Source organism: Rhinatrema bivittatum, chromosome 7 (genome assembly GCF_901001135.1).
Source record: "Rhinatrema bivittatum chromosome 7, aRhiBiv1.1, whole genome shotgun sequence".
NCBI lineage: Eukaryota > Metazoa > Chordata > Amphibia > Gymnophiona > Rhinatrematidae > Rhinatrema > Rhinatrema bivittatum.
In genome coordinates, this window is record NC_042621.1 from 95,907,343 (window position 1) to 95,931,208 (window position 23,866).

A 23,866-nucleotide genomic window follows, 5' to 3' on the forward strand; every position below is an offset into this window, starting at 1 on the left:
CCTAATTTATCACTTTATTTTCCTCTTGCTAGGCTACTCATAAAGTCTGAAAGGTATATTCTGCCGCGCTACATTTATGTTGATCGCCGGCTGGCGGAGCCCGTGCTTTCTGGACAAGGACGAGTGTGGCAACACAGCCGAAGGGAGGGCCAGGAGATACCGGTTTCTTATTCCGGGAACATCTTTGCAGCGTTTGCGCAGTCATTGATTGAACTCCCCTTTTGTCTTAGGATGGTGGAGGCCACTTTGCAGTTAATCCAGCGTCTACTAGGCGGCAACCTAATGCGACCGAGCCCTGCAATTTGCAGCAGAAGTGTCCCGGACGGGCGGGCGGGCATAGTCTGCAGGCTCCGGAGACCCCGTGGCGGCGTCGCGGCTGGGGATCGCGGAAAAGTCCCTCGCGGGGGCCAGTGAGATGTTCGTCGCGAGACCAGCTAGGGAAGCGAGGCGACCTCCGCCGCAGTAGCGCTTCGGGCAAGGGGGGAGTCCGCTGACAGGCCGGGCGGTGACGGGAAGCGGCGTGATCCGGCGGCCATGCCGCCCCGCCTCGGAGCGCTGTCCCTGGAGGCGAAAGTTGTGGCCGCCGCCGGGCTCGTCCTCCTCTCCATGCTGCTCACGCGGAAGTACCTGGGAGGGAGCAGGCTTCCCGGCGTAGGGAAACCATTTTTCCGCCTCCAGGTGACTCTGTTTGTGAACCTGCTGATGCTCATCGGCTCCCGGTATATCTGGAAGCACACGGTGACCGCCCTCTGCAGATCGACCGCGGATCCGTACTCTCCGTCGTGCATACCGTGGAAAATTGCCGTGTTCGTCTTTTTAAGTTTGGCGCATTTCAGTTTCTTTACCCCGATCTTCCTTGTGGCGGAAGAGCCCTACTTGATTTCCTTAGCTGCTTACGTCTGCCTAGGGGCTTATGTCATCTTGCTGTTTTTCTTGTTCGTTTTCGGTTGCATGCAGGAAAGCTACGCGCTGGTGCAGAGAGCGCGTGGGAGCTTCGTCCCCAAGACTAGTAAACCGGTGGTGGTGAAATCAGTTGCAGCCATTGCTGTGACTGCGGCGCTGAGTGTTACTGGCTTCCTAAATGCAGCCCAGCCCCCTACAGTGAGATCGGTGGCAATTCCCGTGCCCAGCTTGCCCCCATCCCTCAATAAACTGAAACTGGTGCTACTGTCCGATGTTCATCTTGGACCCACCGTGGGAAAGACTAAAATGGCAATGCTTGTTCGAATGGTGAACGCTTTGAAACCAGGTAATATCAATGTTAACAACTTGCGAACAAACGGTATTTATTTATTAATTTATCTATTTATTAATTTATTTAGAGACTCTTATACACCGGTATTAGTAGGGGACATCATCCCGGTTTACATTCGAACAATTAGGCTGGAAAATACATGTTAACAGGGAAATAGGAACTGGGAGGGGGGTAACAAAGTACAGCGTGGAAATATAGATTAACAAGACAACGAGATCCTTAACATAAGGAATGTATAATCACCATGTGGTGACGTATGGGATGACAAGTCGGGGGAAGATCTATTCTGGATAGGCTCGTTTAAATAACCAAGTTTTTAACTTCTTTTTAAAGCTGATCACACATGGTTCAAGGCGCAGGTTAGGGGGCAGGGAGTTCCAGAGAGCGGGGCCAGCAATTGAGAGGGCACGGTCGCGTGTAGAGGAGAGATGGGCTATTTTCAGTGAGGGTACAAGTAGGGTGCCTTTGTTGGCGGTTCTGGTAGGACGGGTAGACTGGGGAGCATTGAAAGGAATGTCAAGCCATTTGGAGTTGTGGGTGTGAATGGATTTATGTACTATGGTCAGAGTTTTGTAGTGAATGCGGGAGAGTATGGGGAGCCAGTGTAGATCTCTGAGGATGGGAGTGATGTGTTCATGTTTACGGGTATTTGCGATGAGTCTTGCTGTTGCATTTTGTAACATTTGTAGTGGTTTTATCGTGGAGTGGGGGAGCCCTAGGAAGAGAGCGTTACAGTAGTCCAATTTGGAAGAGATGGTGGCCTGGATCACTGTGCGGAAGTCTTGGGTGTATAGTAGTGGTCTGAGTTTTTTAAGTACGTTGAGTTTGAAAAAACCTGCTTTAAGAATGGAATTAATGTAATTCTTCATGCTTAATTGGTGGTCCAGGAGAACTCCAAGGTTACAACGCAACAAATGGTTGCGTTGTAAGGAGGTTAAGCTTGGGGTTGTTAGACAGTGGGGGGGAGGGGGAAGAGTGGGAGGAGTTAAGTAGGAGTTCAGTTTTATTCGTATTGAGAGCAAGGTGGAGGTTGGTGAGCAGGGAGTTGATAGCTGCGAGTCAGTTTCCCAGTGCTCTAGGGCATCAGAGATGGAGTTGTGGATAGGAATGATGATCTGGACATCATCAGCGTAGAGAGAGAACTTGAGTTTAAGATTAGAGGAGCTGGCAGAGTGGGGTAAGGTAGACGTTAAAGAGGGTGGATGAAAGTGATGAGCCTTGCGGGACTCCTTGTTGTAAGGGATGCTGGGTGGATATGATGTTACCTATTTTAACAGAGAACTTTCTGTTCGAGAGGTAGGATTTGAACCAGGCAAGGGCTAGGCCTGAGATGCCAATGCTTTCCAGATGGGCCAGGAGGTGATGATGGCTGATGGTGTCGAACGCTGCCGAAATATCAAGGAGGGTGAGGAGGTAGCTGTGGCCTTGGTCCATACCTCTGAGGAGGTGGTCGGATAGGGAGAGGAGTAGCGATTCAGTGTTGACGTGTTTCCGGAAACCGAATTGTGAGACACGGAGGATCGCATGATTTTCAAGGTAGTCCATGAGTTGTGAATTAACAACTCTCTCCATTAGCTTGGCAATAAATGGGAGGTTAGAGATTGGGCAGAAGTTGGTGGGGTCTTTCGGGTCTAGGGAGGGTTTCTTTAGGAGGGGTTTGACTACCACATGCTTGAGTGTGTCTGGGACAATCCCATGGGCGAGAGAGTAGTTGATGATATCTGCTATAGCCCTAGCTATGGCGTTAGGGATGGCTAGTAGGGCTTTAGAAGGATGGTGTCATGGGATGAGAGGCAGGTTTAAGTTTTCTGAGAATGTTTACAACTTCTTTGGAGGAAGTAAAATCGAGGGCAGTCATTGCGGGTTGGGAGGGTGTGGGTAAGGTGGGTGGGGCGGAGGGGGGACAGTTGGTGGAGGGGAGGAATCTCGAAAGGAGGTTGGAGATTTTACTCTGGAAGTAGTTGGCCAGTTCTTCACATTTGGATGCTGCATCAGAGTCTGGTTAGTGGGGGGGCATAGATGTGGTAAGACTTGAGACGTAGGAGAAAAGCACTTTGGGGTTGAATCTGTAATCATGGATTTTTTTAGCATAGAAGTCTCGTTTATGTTTTTGGGTTGAAAGTTTGTAGCTATGTAGTGCTGTTTTGTAGATGGAGGAGTGTTGCAGGGTCGGATCCTTGCACCATTTTCTCTCCTTTTGCCTGAGATTGTTTTTTAGGGTTTTTAGCTCTGGTGTGTACCATGGCTTTGTAGGTTTCGAGGTGGCACTGATGACTCATTTGGAGATTAGGCAGAGCTTGTTGGCAATGTCTCCTGTGAGGTTATTCCAGGATGCTAATGCTGTGTCAGGATCTGAGCAGACTAGACTGGATAAGGAGGTGGATAGTGCATCTGCTAGCTCTTCACTAGGGCAGGATTTTCTGGATATAATGGTGGTGCAGAGGGTATTGTTGCTTGGGGGAAGGACATTGGTAGAAAGAAGGCCTTCTATTAGATAATGGTCAGACCAGGGAACTGGGGTGCAAGTAGGAGTGTTGGTGGCAAGGACATCAGAGTTGATAAACATCAGGTCCAGAGTGTGTCCGGCTTTGTGTGTGGGAGATGCTATAATTTGCCGGAAGCCTATGGCGTGGAGGGACTGAATGAGAGTTTCGTATGACGCAGAGGGGGTTAGTGAGTCTACATGGAGATTAAAGTCTCCGAGGATAATGGAGGGGATATCGGCTTTTATCCAGTCAACAATGAATTCAATTAGAGGTGAGGGGTTGGACTCGAGGCAGGTGGGAGGAGCGTATACTAGACAGATTTGCAATGCAGCTGATCTGAAGAGGCCTATTTCAAGCTTGGGTGGGGTAGTTACGTGGATGGGCTTGAGGTTTAGACGTTTCTTGGCTGCCAAAAGGAGACCTCCTCCTCTTTTTTTTGGGTCTGTGGATAGAGAAGATTTCATAAGAGGAGGTAGGGAGTTGGTTAATGAGGATAGTATCTGAATCTTTGAACCATGTCTCAGTGACAGCACAAATGTCTGGTTTGCAATCGATTAGGAGGTCATTAAGGATGGAAGTCTTTTTGGATAGGGATTGTGCATTAAAGAATATTATGGAGAGGGTGGTGAGGCCTAAGAGTTGTGTCAGGGAAGAGGTGAGGATGGGGATTAAAGATTTGCGAAGAGGGGAGGGATGGTGGGCGTGGGGAGGATAGTCTGGAGAGGGGATAGTGGATGCGAGGGATGGGGTACGAAGCCATTGGGGACAGCTGGTAATAATAGGGGGGTGGACAGAGTGGGTTGTCTCTGTGGGGGGGTAGCTGAGGAGATTGGGCGGAAGTTGGGGGGCTGCGAGGATATGGTGAATATGAAGAGAGGACTGTGGATAGAATGCAAAGTGGTACAGCAATTAAGATATGGGATGGTACAGCAAGTAAACACCAAGAGGCAGTAAAAGACAGTGGGAGTTCTTGGTATTGATTAACGATGAGCTAGAGACTGCGGAGAGCACTGCTAATAGTTATAGTTAATAGAAGGAAGGTCCAATTATGAAGCCGTCCGATCTGTCGATGCGGGGTTTGTCGTTGGTTCTGAGGTAAGGAGGTGCTCACTAAGGGGCGCACCAAGGGGCAGACCCCTTAGTTTGTGCTCCTTCGGCGAGCGGCGCCAGAGTTAGCGGAAGGCCTTAAGGGCCTGCTGCTGCCTCCGCCTCCTGTGACGTCGAGGGGGCGGAGCGTCAGCGTTGGAAGGCGAATAGGGCCTGGTAAGGCCTGGATCGAGTTCGGCCCTTACCCCGACGGGTGCGCGCTGATCGCGCCAGCCACCAAGTCCTCTTCCGGTCTGGCGAAGTCCGGCGTGGTCCGGTGGGTCTGGTGGGTCCGGCGAGGTCCGGGGGTCGGGTCTGGTCTGATGGTGGCATCTGGGGCGAAAAGGGCCCCGGGCGCTTGTTTGTCCTCAAAGCACTGACCTCACGCTTATATTTTCACATGCACTAATTGACATATGACCAGGATTCTGCCCCCTTCCACAAATCATTCACATGCAAATAGTTCAGTCACTTGGTACCCATTGTATATGCTCAACAGTGCCGGATTTAGGAACAAAGAGGCCGCTGCGCATGGTTTAACACGTGATTGGATCCACTACGGGAATTAGCACATCCAAAACGCACGTCCAAATCGCTGTGAGCTAATAGCACTCATCACGTGTAAATTCATGCAGACGAGGCTATTAGGTAATCCCTGCAATCCAATAAATTCTCTGCGTGGCCAACGCGCCCTTGCAACGGGGCAAAGTTTACACCAGCTCGGGGCTGGCCTAAAGGGCGCACTGAGAAAGAAAAAGCCTGCTTTCTATGATTCTTCCTAACACTATAGTAGCAATACTAAGTAGGAGGAACCAAATAAAGCAGTATTTATTAAAAAAAAATTCACACACAAGATGCACAGTCCAGGCCGTGCTTGTGCATGTCGGTAGTAGGAGAAAATGGATGCTGGTAGACTGAGTGTCCATTTTCCCAACCCACTTCACAGCCCCTCTCCTATGTGCCTGATGCTGAGGAGATGCTACGGATGCACATTTTTCCTTAGCCCCTCCTTTTTTTTTAGCGTGACCCCTCTTTTAAATATTGGATTGCGGGCCCAGGAGAGGTGGCTGGATGCCCGTTAGAAAAACGGGCGCTCCACTCTGAGCATCCATTTTCTGTGCACAGTTATTGAATCGGCCCCCAAAGTACCTAAACTACAGTTTAGGACTTCAGATTGTGAAGTGCTTCTAAATTTCAGGGGGGGGGGGCGGGGGTTACATTTTTCAGTAATGCTATGGGTCTTCTTAAACTTGACATGGCTTAGGGCCTTAGCATGTCTTAATCAGAGCTTGAAGCGCAAACTGACAGAGACAAATATCTGAAAGTACTAGTTGGATTGCAAAGCAAATGGAATATAACCACAAAATGATCTCCAGGAAAATTTCGTCTTCCCTTAAAATACCCAGGGAGAATGTGCTACATTACAACCAGAGAAAAACCACTGAGCAAGTCTTGTCGTAAAAGGCAACCCATGGTTAAAAGATGTACAGCTGTTACTAATGGAGGATAAGTCACAAACAAATATTTCCTGCTGATAACTACCTAACCAAAAAGTAAAAACTAGTGAGAAGTAAACTTAAAACAGAAGCTCAACAATAAGACAAAGACATTGAACTTTAAGACACCATTATAGCAAGATTCTGTTACACACAGAGATACTTCACACCATTATGAGCATGTTTTTAGGTTTACTATTGTTGCTTGTGTTAATGTTATTTTTTTTTTGCCATATGGTATGAGGAAACTTAAAACAGTACCTAACTTTTTACGGGGTTGTGTTCAACCACAGATATCATTGTCATTGTTGGAGACCTAACTGATTCTGAAGTGTCAACTCTTAAGACAGCTACTGAACCTCTTAGAGAACTGAACTCGGAGCTAGGTACCTACTTTGTTACAGGTAAGGCCTTTTTATTGATTGGTCTTGAGTTATAACTCCAAACGGAGCCATCAGTCCTTAGGATAGCTCTGTTCCTCAGGGTGTAAGAATCCAACAAAGGAAGAAAGGAAAGAAAGAACATTTCCATTTACTTAGGGCTTCCGTACCATAGGAAGGGGGGTGTTCTTTACCTGCTTTTTTGTCAAAATATGTAAATAGAACCAGCGAATAGGAAAATGTGAGAGAGAGGTTCTGGAAGCTAACTTTAGGCTCTTAGGTAGAAAGCTGAAATCCAGAACCTCCAGGGTGGCATTCTCTGAAATGCTCCCTGTTCCACGCGCAGGTCACCAGAGGCAGGCAGAGCTCAGAGTTTCAATGCGTGGATGAGACGATGGTGCAGGGAAGGAGGGATTCAGCTTTGTAAGGAACTGGGGAACCTTTTGGGGAAGGGGGAGATTTTTGCAAAAGAACGGGCTCCACCTTAATCAGAGAAGAACCAGGCTGCTGGCGCTAACCTTTAAAAAGGAAATAGAGCAGCTTTTAAACTAGAACAAGGGGGAAAGCTGACAGTCACTCAGCAGTGCATGGTTCGGAGAGTTAGGGCGTCCCAACAGAGAGGTTCCAATAAAAGCAAAAGTAGTCCATGTGCCTATATGTAAAAAAAATCACCTGAGCTAAAGATTTCCACGTTATCCCTATCAACTGAAAAGCAGGGGGGTTTTTGTTTTTATTTTTTATTTTAAAGGGGTTTTTTTACAATATTTTCAAGATGACACTTGAATGGAAAACAGATAAAATGGATATACATATTTCAAATACTTTAGCAAACAGGAAAACGCAATAATAATAGAAATAAAACTTATTTGATATTAGGCAAATGCAGTTAGAGATCCTTTCTTCAATCTAAGTCCTCAAATGGAGAGATCTAATTTTTCAACCCTAGGAAAATTCTTTGTAGGCAATCAGGCAAGGGGACATACTTATTAAAAGCAGGCTGTTAATACAAACAAAATACACACTTTGAAATGTCTGTATGCCAATGCCAGAAGTCTAAGAAGTAAGATGGGAGAGTTAGTGTATAGCAGTAAATGATGAGATTGACATAATTGGCATCACAGAGACTTGGTGGAAGGAGGATAACCAATGGGACAGTGCTATATCAGGGTACAAATTATATTGCAACAATAGGGAGGATCAACTTGGTGGGGGTGTGGCACTTTATGTCCAAGAGGGTATAAAGTCCAACAGGATAAAGATCATACAAGGACTAAATGATCAGTAGAATTTATATGGGTAGAAATCCCTTGTGTGTTGGGCAAGAGTATAGTGATAGGAGTATACTACCGTCCACCTGGACAAAATGGTCAGACAGATGATGAAATGCTAAGAGAAATCAGGGAAGCTAACCAATTTGACAGTGCAGTAATAATGGGAGATTTCAATTACCCAATATTGACTGGGTAAATGTAACATCAAGTCTTGCTAGAGACATAAAGTTCCTGGATGTAATAAACGACTGCTTCATGGAGCAGGAACCAACAAGAGAGGGAGCTATTTTAGGTTTAATTCTTAGTGGAACATAGGATTTGATGAGAGAGGTAATGGTGGGGCCACTTGGCCACAGTGATCATAAAGATCAAATTTGAACTAATGACTGGAAGGGGTATAATATGTAAATGTACAGCTGTAACACTAAATTTTCAAAAGGGAAACTTTGATAAAATGAGGAAAATAGTTAGAAAAAACTGAAAGGTGCAGCTGCAAAGGTTAAAAATGTACAACGGGCATGGACATTGTTTAAAAATACAATCTTAGAAGTGCAGTCCAGATGTATATTCCACACATTAAGAAAGGTGGAAGGCAAAACGATTATTGGCATGATTAAAAAATGAGGTGAAAGAGGCTATTTTAGTAAAAAAAAATCCTTCAAAAATTGGAAGAAGGATCTATCTGAAGAAAATAGGAAAGAGCATAAGCATTGTCAAGTTAAGTGTAAAACATTGATAAGACAGGCTAAGAGAGAATTTGAAATGAAGTTGGCCATAGATGCAAAAAACTCATAATAAAATTTTTTTAAAATGTATCCAAAGCAAGAAACTTATGAGGGAGTTGGTTGGACCATTAGATGACCAAGGGGTTAAAGGGGCTCTTAGGCAAGATAAGGCCATTTCAGAAAGACTAAATGAATACTTTGCTTCCGTGTTTACTAATGAGGATGTTGGGGAGATAACAGTTCCAGAGATGGTCTTCAAGGGTGATGAGTCAGATGAACTGAACCAAATCACTGTAAACCTGGAAGATGAAGAGGCCAGATTGACAAACTAAAGAGTAGCAAATCACCTGGACCGGATGGTTTGCACCCCAGGGTTCTGAAGGAACTCAAAAATGAAATTTCAGATCTATTAGTTAAAATTTGTAACCTATCATTAAAATCATCCATTGTACCTGAAGACTGGAGGGAGGCCAATGTAACCCCAATATTTAAAAAGGGCTCCAGGGTCGATCCGGGTAACTATAGACCAGTGAGCCTGAGTTCAGTGCCGGGAAAAATAGTGGGAACTATTCTCAAGATCAGAATCGTAGAGCATATAGAAAGACATGGTTTAATGGAACACAATCAGCCCTAAGAGTATGTGTGAGGCAGGTAATGATAAGCGCATAGTGCCCAATAATAAGGGTGTTCAGGAATGGAAAAGGTTATGAGCCCCAAAAGGTGGCCCCATTAAATCACCTCGGATGCTTCTTGGTGGCCAGGGGTGCATAACGCAGCCGTCGCTCTTGGACTTCATCCCCTTGGTGTTTGGTGGGTGGAGGAATCCCAACTCTAGCCATTGGGACTCTCCCGGGGTGGGGGAACAATAGTAGGGAGTCACAGACACCTGGGAGTGGGGCTGGCAAGGAATGTAAGGTGATCAGTAGCCCAGGTCTAGTTGGGCAAAAAAAGTAGGAATGGGTAGGGCTAGAAAAGCCTGGTTATCTGCCACAGGACAGCAGATCTACTGAGAATTAAAACTTGTTAATCTTTCTGTTTTTTTGGTTGTTTATGCATTTGTTGGTATGTTTTCGTATTTTAGGAAACCATGAATATTACACCTCCGACGTAGACAACTGGTTTAAACTTCTTGAGTCAATGAATATTCACCCTCTGCACAATGAAAACATGAAGATCACTGGACTGAGAAATAGCCAGGACTGGCTCTGTTTGGCTGGGGTGGATGATATCGAAGCTAATGCTCTGGGGTAAACTCGTCTCACTTTCTCAGTGGAGATTTCAGGTTTGCAAGGAATAGACATTTCTTCCAGTTAAAAAGGCTCTGGCGTCCAGCACATTCAGGAACCAGTTTGCCAAGCGGTATCCCCACTGGCACAAAACAAGAGAAAACTTGTGATTAAAATCGAGCCCTCACCATCTCTTTTTTTTTTTTTTAAATGAGTCGGTCAATCCAGTACCCAGAAAACAAATAGTCAGTTGGCTATCATCGCACAAGAAAAGTCAGCGCAGCTTCCCATATTCCTAGCCATGCGGATTCAGCAGCCAGGGATTGTTTGTTCCAATTTGGGTTGTTTTTTGACTCAGTAGGTTTCCTCCTGCACCTGTGAGTTTCCAGCTCGGCTGGGACTCTCTTCGGTGATAGCAATTACCTGGGGTTTAACCACCAGGGCTGGGGGGAAGCTTTAGGCGGGGAAGGCAGTGGCCTAGGGTGCCAGAAGTGGGCGGGGCGGCAGAGTAGCCCATTAAGCATTGCAGTTTTGAAACAACAGAGGAGATGAAAAGTGGCTTGGGTGAGGCACGGAGCTGGAGGGAGGGGCTGGGGTTGTTCGTTGCCTACAATGAGAGAGAGAGAGAGAGATCACATGAAGACATTACACCTAGGGCAGCTGGACAGCCTTCCACTGGCACTGTTAACCACAATTTCTATCCGCCCCCAACCTATCCAACCCCCATTGTAGCAGCAGCCCTTTCAATGGCCACAGCTCCCTGGGGAACGTGGCAGGCAGGGCCCCTGAATCTGGCCACCAGCTGTGAGATGGCTCAGGCTCCCACCCCACGCCTAAGGGTGTGAATGCTGCTTCCGAAGCATTACTGCTTCAGCCTGGGAGTTGAAGCCAGCTCTTCTGCATGGCAAGTGCATAACATTGCCACTGAGTCACTGGGCCGGCCCTTCATTGCAAACTTGCAAAGCAAAAGTAGTGTGGTTGCTGTATTAGTCTACTTAAATATGTAAAAAATAGGATGATACCGTTCTATTGGGTTGGTGCAGCAAAAAGGTGACCTCTGGTGACCTCTTTATTTTAGCAATCATAATGTACTCAAGTCTTTTAAAACCCACTTGTATAGGCTCTCCTTCATAACCACAGGCCTTGACAAGGTCTTTGATCGGCTAAATAAATCATTTATCCAGAATATTTATAAAGCCGCCCATTGCTGGGACGACTAGTGTCGCCGACTTAACTTATTGTAAACAGTCCGAATTGAAATAGATGCACTAGCACTAAGCTCACTCATAAAATGTAAAAGCAAAACCAGTACATATTCATATCGAGGTACTTCCCTTTGGATGTTACCTATAAAGATACCGGACAAGAGTCTATCCACAAAGATTTGGTTTTTTCCCCGTGTTTTGCTAGATCAAGAAAGGGGGAATAGCTTTCTGAGGTTGTGTATTTTATTGGTGACTTTTTTATTTTTACAAATCTGTAGAAAAATCCAGGAGACAAGAAGATGCTCACCAAAGTAGGAACTTGTTTCATTCTCTGTGGAGTTACAGTCACAACCTATCGGTGTTTTGCAGTCATGCACCTGCAGAAGGGGCTGTGTCCCCAGTTGTCCCCTGTTGGTTTCGGAAGTCTTTTTCCTCCATATAAACAAATTAGTAACAAAAAAAAAAAGAGTGGTAGTTGTGAAATGTTTTGTGTTACTATGTAACCCTTGAAGCTCCTTCTTTACTGTGGGAGGGTACTTTTTCGATATTGCCTCAGTATGGAATCTGAATTCGTCTTTACCCGGGTAACTTGAATTCTCCAGATCTGGGTTGAAATGTAATAACAGGACAGAGCATCAGTTTGTATTGCTGCTGTAAATCCACCAGCTGCTTGTGGACCAATGGAAGACTTCAGAATTAATGAGATTTTACTTCCCTGGGCATCTCCTATTTTTTCCCACTGTAAGTCAGAGATGTAGCTTCCCACAGACCTGATCTCAGTTTGACCTCTATCAATGTATTGGACTTCGCACCCCATACGTACCTCAGCCTCCCTGCCAGATGCTCCAGAGAGGCTAAAAATGGCAACCCTCTAGGCTAGAAGCAGTAACCGTATGACGGGAGTTGAAGGGAGAATCTCCACTAGCTTTTAAATTTTGTTTCGCTCACGCCTTTTCGTTGGCAGCTCAAGGTGAGTTGCGATCAGGTACTGTAGGTACTTTCCTCTCCCCAGAGGGTTTACAATCTAAGGGCCCGATGAAATAAGGTGGGAGTGAAACTGTGCACTGAAACTCGGCACACAGGTTCTTAATGCACAGGTTAAAAAAATGTTTTAACAGCTGCACTGGGCAGCAAACAGTGTGCCGGGTGGAAATGTGTGCTCAGCATAAATCATATTTATGCACAGAAAACAAGCCTTGGCTGTGGACAAAGCACGTTTTCCATTCACGATTCCACATTACAGGTCCCAGGGCCTGAACTCTGGCTTCTGCTCACAGGCTGACACTAGTGCTGGAAACCTTCAAGTTTCTAGGGCTAACAAAACCTGAAGCCTGGGCACCTCTCTGCACTGGGGGATAACAGTTAATGCAACTTGCCCAACATCACATGGAGCTGCAGTAGGATTTGAGTCCTGGCTTCCCTGGTTAGCTTCACCAGGCTCTCCCCCTCCAGTGGTAGTAATGGCCTCTTCCCTAATTCTGACCCATAGCGGCGGTGGCATTCGGTCTGTGTTTGTAACACATCTGTTGTATTCCCTAATAGTCACAAGATTGCTTATTCTGCAGCTTTTATTTATATTTTTTTAATAAGGGAGAGGCCTGAACATTAGTAATATGTTGACTGTCTCCTTATTTTGCTGATATAAAGCTAAGGCTTCCTATCCTGGCTGTGTACTGCAGATCAGGCATGCAGTTGCATGGCTAAATCACAACTTTCGTTTTATGTGATTTGTAGGATTTACCTATTTTAGTCAATTTAATTGCCACATGATTGCAGTACCTAGAGTACCTGAATGTGATCTGCTTTGAAGTGCCTGAACAGCAGAGCCCAAGTAAAATAATAAGTAATAATGCTGGAAATAAATAAATTGGGGAAAAAAAAGGTTTATCCATTATGATTAGGGCTTCTGCTTTTAGATGTTAACCGATAAACCTTGATAAAAATCCCAAATACAAAAAAATAATAAAATAGGTGTTTATTAAACATCACGCCCCTAGTATTCTGCATTCCCTCCTTTGCCTGACCTGGATCCTTTTCCATGCTAACGTTTCCTTGACAAATTTGATTCAACTAGAGGAGGTACCCAGCAATAGTACCTGCACTGCAAAATCACCGATAAACCCCAAAGAATTCCTAATTAGCTGGAAAATAAACACCTACATTTACAATTTATAAAACACCGAAAATCAGAAGCCCTAATTATAATTTAAAACATGATCCTAGGTCTTGATTAAAACAAAAGTTAACTGGTGCCACTTGCTGCAGTAATTACAGGCAGATGACAGAGAGAACCAATCCGTGCCTCAGACTGCCTATATTTTATTTACTGCTCCTAGTAATGCTGATTTATGGTTCTAGGCACGCAGGACATGGAATGGATTTAGAGAAAGCCCTGAACGGTTGCAGCCAGGACCACCCCATTGTGCTTCTAGCCCACCAGCCCCTCGCTGCAAAATGGGCCCTCCAATCTCGACCAGACATAGACCTAATCCTTTCAGGTAAGAAATTCTTGTGAAAGAAATAAAAGATTTGGAGCAAGGAGGCCACACTTCATAGTAGCTGTCAGTGTGGAGCTCTGTCTTCCTAACCCTCCATACTGCTGTTGCTGTGAGCCCTGTCATAGGCACAGTTAGGGGACGGCCTCTCTACAGCTGAACAGGCTCGCCATGGATTCTCTGCCTCTCTGCATCCCCCGTCTGAGAACTTCTTCTCTTCGTTGCCCCTGATTCCTATCTCTGTTTTCTATCTTCTCAGTAGTTTCACAATACAGTTGTGTAACAAAAATATCCCCAAATACTTTATAAGATGTAGTAAAATAGAATGCACCCGTACCCTTTAACACATCAGTTTGTTTTTCACTTTTGAAAGCGTTGTTTTATCTAGTTTTGAGTCTGGATGCTTTGTTGTTCAGTCACCATTTTCAGTGAGAATAGGGAGCCTAGGTTTAGGCCACTTCAACCTGTGTTGGTTGCACTGCCTTTTCCAGTTTCACTGTAATTTTTTGCTTCTGAAAAATGAACAACAGCTACAAATTATTTTTTCTGAAAAGCAGACTAAATAACTACAGATAACATGAACACATATATCTATGCAAATAGGGACAGTCGTCAGGGATCATCTTGCATCACCAGGACCACTGGGCATCAGCCCTCACAGGAGGGGGGGTGCCAAAAAGACATCACCCCTCAGTGGTGTGGCTATGAATGACCACATATTTCACTGGAGGTAGGGGAAGAGGGGCTGTCACTATAAATGAAGAACTATAGTAATAAACTATTTTCTGGGAATGGGGAAAATACATAACATACAATTTTTCATACTGGGTCAGACCAAAGGTCCATCAAGCCCAGCATCCTGTTTCCAACAGTGGCCAATTCAGGTCACAAGTACCTGGCTGGGTGGTCAGATTCCAAGCTGCTTATCCCAGGGATAAGCAGTGAATTTCCTCAAGTCCATCTTCATAATGGTTTATGGACTTTTCCTTCAGGAATTTGTCCAAACCTTTTTCAAACCCAGCCACACTAACAGCTTTTACCACATCCTCTGGCAATGAACTCCAGAGCTTAATTATGTGTTGAATAAAAGAATATTTTCTCTTATTTGTTTAGAATCTTCATTGCATGTGCGCTAATCTTTGTACTTTTTGAAAGAGTAAACCGATTTGTGTTTACCTGTTCATTCCACTCATTATTTTATAGATCTCTATCATACTTCACCTCAATTGTCTCTTCTTTAATATTAAGAACCCTAACCTCTTTAGCCTTTCCTCACAGATGAATCATTCTATCCCCTTTATCATTTTGGTCGCCCTTCCCTGTACCTTTTCTAATTCTGCTATTTCTTTTTTGAGATACAATGACCAGAACTGCACACAATACTCAAGCTGTGTTCAAACTATGGAGCGATACAGAGACATTATACCTGTTTTATTCTCCATTCCTTACTCATGATTCCCAGCATTCTATTTGCTTTCTTAGCTGCCACTGTAACCGGAGTAGAAGATTTCAATGTATTGTCCAAGATGATGCCTAGATCCTTCTCCTGAGTGATGACTACTAATGTGGAACCTTGCACTTTGTAGCTATAATTTGGGTTGCTCTTCTCTAAGAGGATAACTTTCAAAATTTCTCATATCCATCCATTTACGTGTGTATATTCGTGCATGCAAAGCTGCTACTGTATTTTATAACCAGTGTGGAAAGTTTTATCAATGGAGAAATTACTTACCTAATAATTTCGTTTTCCTTAGTATAGACAGATGGACTCTGGACCAATGGGTTTATACTCTCCTGCCAGCAGATGGAGACGGAGCAAGCTGACGTCATAGTATATATAATCCTGCAGTGACCCCAGCCTGCCAGTATTCTCTTCAAAAGCAACTGTGGACAGACTAGCAAGAGATTAAAAAAATAATTAGAAACAGGTAACCAGAACTGTACTCAACCAGCCATAAACACTGAACTCACATAAGATTCTAGGAACCCCAAGCTAGGGACTTGGATGAACCCTTACCAGTAATCCCTTGGGACCCAGAGCCCCACAGGAAGACTATTGACACACTCATGCGGCAGCCATGGGTGGGAAGCTGAATCTATCAGCTGACACGCTTGAGACATCAACCTCTGGATCCGAACTTCCAGTAGGAAAAATCTGTCCTGTCCTGTGTCAAACTGGACCCCCAGATACTCCAACGACTGGGATGCGCGTGCGAAAACGGCTGCTGTGGCCTACTTCGCAGCGTGCAAGAAAAAATCCTAAGTGTGGGGCCTAGCCCACCGGGCGCACTCAAACTGCCAGGATGCTCAGTAGTACCCCAACCCCAACGGGAGCAGGAACAAATGTCGGCACGGTGCACCGATAACGGAGACCGGAGGAAGACCTGAAACCCCTCTGATTCTGATGAAGGTAAAACTTTCTCCTTTTTTTTTTTTTTAAACCTTACCTGCGCTCAGCTCTTACCGGCTGAGTACAGAGGCGGTCTCCAGCTGTGTGTGTGTGGGGGGGGGGGGGGGCATCTGCTGTCACCGCCGTGTTCAGTGTCCTGCACCCACTGCCTTTCAGCTGAACCAGCAACTAAGTCTACGCCGGGAAACCTAGCTACAGGACCAAGGCACCTCTGAGGGCCCACGGAAATCACCTCAGGAATTCTCAACTCTGGGAGGGCCCTTTAGGTATCTCTGCAGGAGAGCGGGGCTTTCTTTTCCTCAATTTAATTTCAAATTTCTCTTTTCAAAAGCTCAAAGCAATTCCCATAGGGAGATACACGTCCACCATCTGCTGGAGATGGAGAATACTGGCAAGCTGGGGTCACTGCAGGGTTACATATACTGTGATGTCAGCTTGTTCCGTCTCCATCTGCTGGCAGGGGAGCATAAACCCACTGGTCCAGAGTCCATCTGTCTACATGCTAGGAAAATACAAGTACATTTGCGCAAACACAATTGCGCAAGTTTTAACTTATCTAGATAAATGCTGATTTAACTGGCTAAGTAGCAGCACTGAGCCGGGTAAGTCCAAAAAGTGCTACTTAGACAGACAAGTAGCACTTTTCAAACATATCCAGCTATGCTGTTACTTAGCTGGATAAATCAGAATATAGACAGGTAAGTGCCACAACTTATCCAAATAAGTTCAAATTTGTCCATCTAAGTAGCGCTACTTAGCTGAAGAAGTTGAAATTAGCCAGATAAGTTTGTACAACTCATATACCTGCATATTTGTACTTCCAGTTTTACAAGGATATGTGTGTAGATTTTTACTGCATTAATTAGATTCTTTTACTTCCCATTAGTTGGCTTTTACACATGTAAATCAGGGTGTTTTATAACATATATGCGGCAATCAAATAACCAGTTTTACCATTTAATCTACCCGTTCTCTCAGTCCATCTGCAGCTTGTGAAAACCTTCTGGCTCTTCAGCTTGTAGTCCTCCCAGTGAACACAGATCCTCTGCCCACTCATTGTTTCACTTTAACGATGTTTACAATCACTTACCCCAGATATTGAATGGAAGTAAATAAACACAGTTAAAAGACTTAGGTGTGTCACTTTGGCAGGTTTTAAAATAGCAACTTATAAGGTGCATCTTAAAAGCGATACGCATGGCTTCTGCCATTTGGTTGAGGCTGCACTAGTATTTGTCTACCATTTCTTGCACCAAATTCCTATGGATAGGATGCTGGATAATTGAATGCCCTTCCAGAAGAGATGGTGAAGACAAGGATGGTAACGGAGTTTTAAAAAGGCCCAGAGTGCACAGAGAATCCCTAGTGGTTTGAGGATGGAAATGAAGAGATCAGGTAACCTGTGGTAACATTTCTGTATGGGGGTAATTTACACCAAGCAACAGTTACGGCCTAAAAGGGAGGGAAGAGATGGTTAAAAATGAGTGAGATACTCTGGAGTAGTTGTGATTTGTGAATTAAAGCTTATGGCACTATAGCCCCAGGAGAGCAGTTCTGATTGAGCTGTAAGCCCAAAAGGTCCAAAGAGGCAAGAGGCGGATGTGAGTGTCAAAGATTATAGGAGGCTGCTGCCTGAGACCTGCTCTGGACCACGATCAGGTTCCTGAAAATACTGCACACAGCCAGACACTTGCAGTAATGTCTGCATTCCTTGATCAAGCCGCTTTCATCACAGCTACATCTGTCCCTTCCCTCTGTACGACCACCCCCAACATCCCCTTCTGACCTATCCATCAACACGCTGCTAGGACTCTAGCAATTAGGCCCTCCAGCTTTTACATCTTGAATTAGAGTGGCAGCATTAAATCTACCATGGCCTCTCTCTGACTAGCCCCTGCTTTCACTCTGTGGCCTTCCTAGTAATTTTATGGCCCCTGCCTCTGCCCTCTCCGGAGTTTCCTGGAATGCTGCATGTCCCCCCTGGAGACCTTCTTCCCTGCTCACCCTGTTTACCTTCACAGCTAAGCAACCCTGGGACTACAATCCTCAGATATTCCTCATTTATGGGTCGATACAGAAAAACACGCACGCAATTCAGAAAAACAAAAAAATGCAAATGAGGGCCCGCGGTAAAAGGAGGCGCTAGGGACACTAGCACGTCCCTAGCACCTCCTTTTTGACAGAAGCGGCGGCTGTCAGCGGGTTTGACAGCCGACGCTCGATTTTACCGGCGTCGGTTCTCAAACCCGCTGACAGCCACGGGTTCGGAAAACGGACGCCGGTATAATTGAGCGTCCGTCTTCCAACATCCAATATCGTTATGATATTAAGTCAGAGGGTGTACAGAAAAGCGTTTTTTTCTGCTTTTCTGTACACTTCCCTGGTGCTGGCTGAAATTAACGCCTGCCAAAGGCAGGCGTTGATTTCTGAGAGTCAAATGTGCGGCTTGGCTGCACATTTTACTTTCTGAATTGTGTGGGAATAACTAATAGGCTCATCAATATGCATTTGCATGTTGCGGGCGCTATTAGTTTCTGGGGGGTTGGCTGCGCGTTTTCCACATGCTATTACCCCTTACTGTATACGGGGTAAAAATAGCGTGTCGAAAACGCGCGGCCAAACGGGGGCTAACAGTGCACTCAGCCTGAGCGCACTTTACTGCATCGGCCCGTTAAAGCTGTATCAGCCTTTCCCTTTCTTGGATCTTACTGTAACTTCCTTGAACTACGATTCCCAGCAGCTCAGTACTATCTCCCGCCTTCCTTCCTTTTGATCAGTCTGCCTTTGTGTTCTGTGTCTCTGGAGCGCATCTGCCCATATGGAATCTTTGCGTTGTCAGAAAGATAAACATAATTACAATTGCAATTGTCTTTGGCTCCTGATTTCTCTTTACTGACTTAGGGCCAGATTTATGGATTGGGCAAACCTCTGCAATGCTAGTTGCACATCTTTAAGTGGTCCCCAACATTTCTGAGCCAGTTTTTTTTGTCTGCTATGCCTTGAACAAACCTTGTGCTCTTTTTAAACGGTGGACTTTTGCAGATTTGTAGGCAATGTTTCTTCGCAGCATGGTGAGCATAAGTAAGGTTTTTGTACAAACCTTAAATATGTTGCAAAGACAAAGTACTTGTAATTTAGCAGGAGTATTGCTTTGCTTTCCAGTCCTTAAATCTGACTCAGTGTGTGTGGTGTGCAAGGGGTCAGAGCGGGTCTAGCCCTTGGGTGGTGCTTTTTGGATCCCTCTGCACTGCCTTGGCCAGCAGCAGCAAACTCATTTTTAATTAGTGGGTGTTATAATTAAATTGGCTTGTAATTGTTGTACTCGGTGGCTTGTTTCCATGTTAATCTAATGACCAGAAATTGCTGCTGTAGAAATCCTTGCAAGTCCGAGAGGGTGAGCTGTAATTACAAGTGAAAAATAGCCGACATTAATGCAGAGACAGGATCCAGGCTAAATTATGCTGAAGGGTTTTGGCCTGTTGGCATAATTTAGCCTGCATTCTGTCTCTGCATTATAAGGTCTTTCTATTAATACAATTGCTACATTATCGAGGGCCTTAGTGAAAAAGGATATTTGAAAAAATAAATAAATAGTGAAGGATGATGTCGCTTTAGTATTTACAATGTCATTTGGTAGGGAACAGGCCTCAGGGTTTTGATTAGTCTTTGGCCTACACAGTGTACGCTTGCTAAAATACCACTTAACCATAATGCAAAATGTACTTACCATCTGTTGTTTGGAAGAAGTTATTGTCGGGCTACGACCCTGGTTCTATCATTATGAAGCTAAATTATTGCTGGGTCATAAATGCCACGCCACCGCCAGTGGCAGTGTACAGAAAGCATAGACCACACAGCAGCCAAGAGAATGCCATCCGATTGAATCCTTTTGTATGCACTGGTAACAGCTCTTCATTTTTCCTTAGGTCACACACACGGAGGACAGATATTCCCTCTAACTATTTTTGCCTACTTGTTCAATCCATTTTTCTCCGGTTTGTATGAAGTTGGCCAGAAAACCTTTGTGTACGTCAGTCCTGGAACAGTGTACTATGGAATACCAATGAGGTTGCTGAGCAGAGCTGAAATCACAGAGATTGTCCTGCAGAGCCATTGATGGTGCCATCTCTGAAATCTGCACTGTGAACGTGGCAGGCGCCTATTTACAGTGACCGGCTGGCTCACGTGCTGTAAATAAAGTTGTATGTTTATGGTTCACACAGCACTCTCTGTATTGAATAATAGTTTCTTCTCCTGCTCTACATACATCACTGGGGCAGTGTATGAGTGGAATGTGAGCATGAGACGATGGCCCTGTTTAAAAATAGACTTGCTCACCCAGACTGCGTCTGACGTGGTCTCAGAAACAGAGAGAGTGGATGGATACATTTTGACCAAGCATTTCCTCCCTGAGCTGAGTGACCAGCTGAGGCCACATCCAGAACTCCTACAGTTTGTCTATACATGAACCAGGCTTTTTTTTTATAATTAAAGTTTTTATTAGAGACAAGTACAAATATATCGTACAAACCAATGTACCAGAAATTTCAGGCGAAATAAACATTATAAAGAACACAACAGTCTCTGTATGTTTTTTCCTTTGAGAAATAACCCCTTCACCCCCCCTCATCCTCCCTCCCCTCCCCGCAAATGAATCACTTACAGGCATGTATGATCCAAATAAGAATTATCCTAGTTTCAAATAAAAATTGGTAGTAAACACTCCTATGTACGAGAATCCCTCCATATTTGGTAGGTCTGCCATACCCGTAGAAAGGTCCCATATTTCCCTTGTTTATGTGCAGTGATTTTGCAAAGGGTATATATCTTATCCAGTCTGGCTTGTATAGCTGCCAAAGTAATGAACCAGGTTTTGACAGCACTTAGTGTCCTAGCTATGAGCTCCTTTCAGTGGGTGGCTGTTGTTCTGATTGGTGTTAGTCTCTTTTAAGGAATGCCATGCTAGCCTGGCAGATCAGGGACCTGTATAGGGAGTTCTATGAGATAGCCCAGTGTGCATGGGGCTACCAATGGGATGCATGTGGATTTGGTCATAGGCATAGTTTGACTACTTAATTTGGGGGGGGGGGGGACAAAGCAGGGGTTGATCCAGCCCTCTTCCCTCTTGGTCACCATATGTGCTGCCTGCCGCTTCTCACCAAAAAAGTCTGAATCCAGGCCTCCTCCACACCCCACTCCCATCATCAGGCTGGTTCCTACCATCTCCTACTTCTCTTGGTGGTTGATTGATCCTCACTGCTATGTAAGACTGCACCTGAGATTCTGGAATTGTGATATAAAAGCAAAAAATCAAACATCACAGCCATGTGCTGCCTTCTGCAGCACTGTGCCTTCTGACAGTGTCCCCAGTGGCCCAGCAGTGCCTGGGGACTTCTGAACATGCTGCACAGGCACTGCTGCTGCTCCTCTGACTCCATCTTGGTGGCAGCTCCAGCATGTGCCAGGGATGGCAGAGAGCACAGCAAGTGCAGCAGTGCACATGCATTGTGTCATGTTTGCTGCCGAGTCTGGATACGGGCATACCTCCAGACCCAGCCAGCAAGGAGAGTGCCCACTGCAGGTGACCAGCTCAGTTACATTGGGGGGGGGGGGAGGGGGAGAATGATCCCCCCCCTCACCCCAAACTATGCCCATGGACTTGGTGCTTCAAGATCTCAGGAGCCAATGTGCCATAACCAGAAGTATTTTTATAGCTTCAGCACACTAGTTTGTTGAGTCAGGCCTGCCTAGCTGTACCTTCCCCAGAATAAACCTCATCAACACAAGGAAAAAAACCTTTACTGGATCAATCTCTACACTATGGAACTCTCTATCTCCTCATATCAGACTTGCCCCGGATCTTTCACGCTAGACTAGTGTCAACCAGTGACTTGAACTATATAAAACTATATATATAATTGCTCTGCCCTTTTGCACTATATAGAGACTTACCCAGCTTACTTAACTATTAGCCACAAGGATCTTCAACTGTCTAAAAACTCTCTATACCAGCTACTTAAGTAATGCATTGTGTTACACTGAATTGTTATGTAGAATTTCTTTTAACTAATTACCTGTTCCATACTGAACACTGAAAAATGATCCGTGTTATGTACTACTCACACTATCATGGGGTGCCAGGCTGGAGGAATACACGCCCTCAGGTACAGTGCAGGGCTGGAAGGCTGGACAAAGGCCTGTCTTCCGCCTAGCCAGCCCCTCTCCTGCAGGTTGAGCCCTTGGATTCTGGGATCCGATAGGGCTTGGCTGTGGCAGCAGTACATCATGGCTAGAAGCTAGTCTGGTGCTGGGCTTGGCAGAAGCTGGAAAGCTGGACATACAGGCTAGGCTGGACATGCACAGAGCAGGGACTGAGACTAGATACAGACTGGGGCAAGACAATGCAAAGGCATGGATACTAGGGACTGGACTGCGCAGGGCAAGACAAGGACAGGACTAGACATGGCAGACAAGGAAAGGACCAGACAAGACTAGACAAGGGTAAAAACACTGAGGCCCGAGGCAGAGACACAAAAGGCCAGTAGGCCACTAAGCATAAGGCCCAGAGGCCACTAGGAAGAGAGGCATGGATAGGCCGTTGAGCAAGGCAGAAGGTAAGAGGGGGCCCAGAGTCCACAAATCAAAGAAAGGCCTGAGTAGACCGCAAAGCAAGGTATAAGGTAAGAACAGGCCCAGAGGCCACAAGGCAAGGTAAGGCCTAGGTAGATCACAGAGCAAGGTGCAAGGTAAGAGTAGGCCTGGAGGCCACAAGGCAAGGTGCAAGGTAAGAGCAGCCAGGTCAGAGAGCCAAGTGGGACTCCTTGAAGAGGCACTGAGGTTCTGGCAAGGCAGGGTTAAAAGAGGCTGGAGCTTGGGTGTGGTGTGAGTAATGAGGAGGAACTTGGCAAGGCTGGAGGTAAGGTTTGCTGAGGACCCTTGATGGAGGGAAGGCTGCACAACATGCTGAACCAGGGCACAGAGAGCCTGTGAAATAAGCAAAACCTTGACACACTGCCTTGGGTAGCTGAGAGCATAACATAATCTGCCTCATTATATATCTGCTATTATCTACATATGGCTCATGGAGCACAAATACCGTAACCCATCACGATGCATTGTAGAACCTAATTGTTATCTGTAACTCGCTTTGACCTTCCGGGATGGAAAAGTGTAACATAAGAACAAGAGGCTGCTGATTATGAATAGGATGGGTGAATTTCCTGAGCCCATATATTAATTGTATTTATTTATGTATTTTAAAATTCTTTTATCCTGCTTATTATGACACAAGTCTTACTAAGTAGATTACAATAAAACATTCAAAGTGAAAAGCAATTCAGAAAAAAAAAACCCCAAACAGTTGACAGTATGTCCATGCAGACCAAACTTGTTCTGAGTGAGTAGACATGATAGTCATTCTAATCTGATCTCATGCCTGGCAGACTTTGTTGTAGGACTTGTTTTCTTTTCTCCCTTCACAAGTAAAAAGTCAATAATGAAAAAATTCCTTGGTTTCTTTAGTTTTAGCTTGTGGGAAAATCTGCAAGATCTTCACAATTTCTGCCATGTTGCACAGTTTTGCAGAGAGATATCACATTCATCCAATAAGAACAATTCATTACTGAAGATCTGGAGGAGCTGCCTACTGAGATAGAAACCTTGGCAGGAGACTACAGCTGAGCAGGGAACTGTGCCGGTAGTTCAGCAGATTTCCCACAGACCAATATCATTTACTAGAAGGGCATGTCAGCCTTGAGGTGTGCCACAACGCATAGATCAAAGGGAATATTTTCCACATGATAAAAAGGAAAATGGAAAAGCAGGGAATGGG

The 23,866-nt window shown here is 45.2% G+C and overlaps 1 protein-coding gene across 2 annotated transcripts; it reads left to right on the forward strand.

Moving 5' to 3' along the window:
• The first annotated feature begins 154 nt into the window (after positions 1 to 154).
• TMPPE (transmembrane protein with metallophosphoesterase domain) lies at positions 155 to 20,610 on the forward strand. 2 transcript variants are annotated; one of them, XM_029608746.1, is made up of 6 exons: positions 158 to 678; positions 958 to 1,249; positions 6,617 to 6,727; positions 9,781 to 9,946; positions 13,489 to 13,628; positions 19,962 to 20,610. In XM_029608746.1, the coding sequence occupies exons 1-6, from the start codon at positions 535 to 537 to the stop codon at positions 20,150 to 20,152; spliced, it is 1,044 nt and encodes a 347-aa protein (XP_029464606.1). In that variant the 5' UTR covers positions 158 to 534; the 3' UTR covers positions 20,153 to 20,610. The 2 variants fall into 2 exon arrangements, with proteins under 2 accessions (XP_029464605.1, XP_029464606.1); XM_029608745.1 differs by having other exon boundaries at positions 155 to 1,249.
• The last annotated feature ends 3,256 nt before the right edge of the window (positions 20,611 to 23,866 follow it).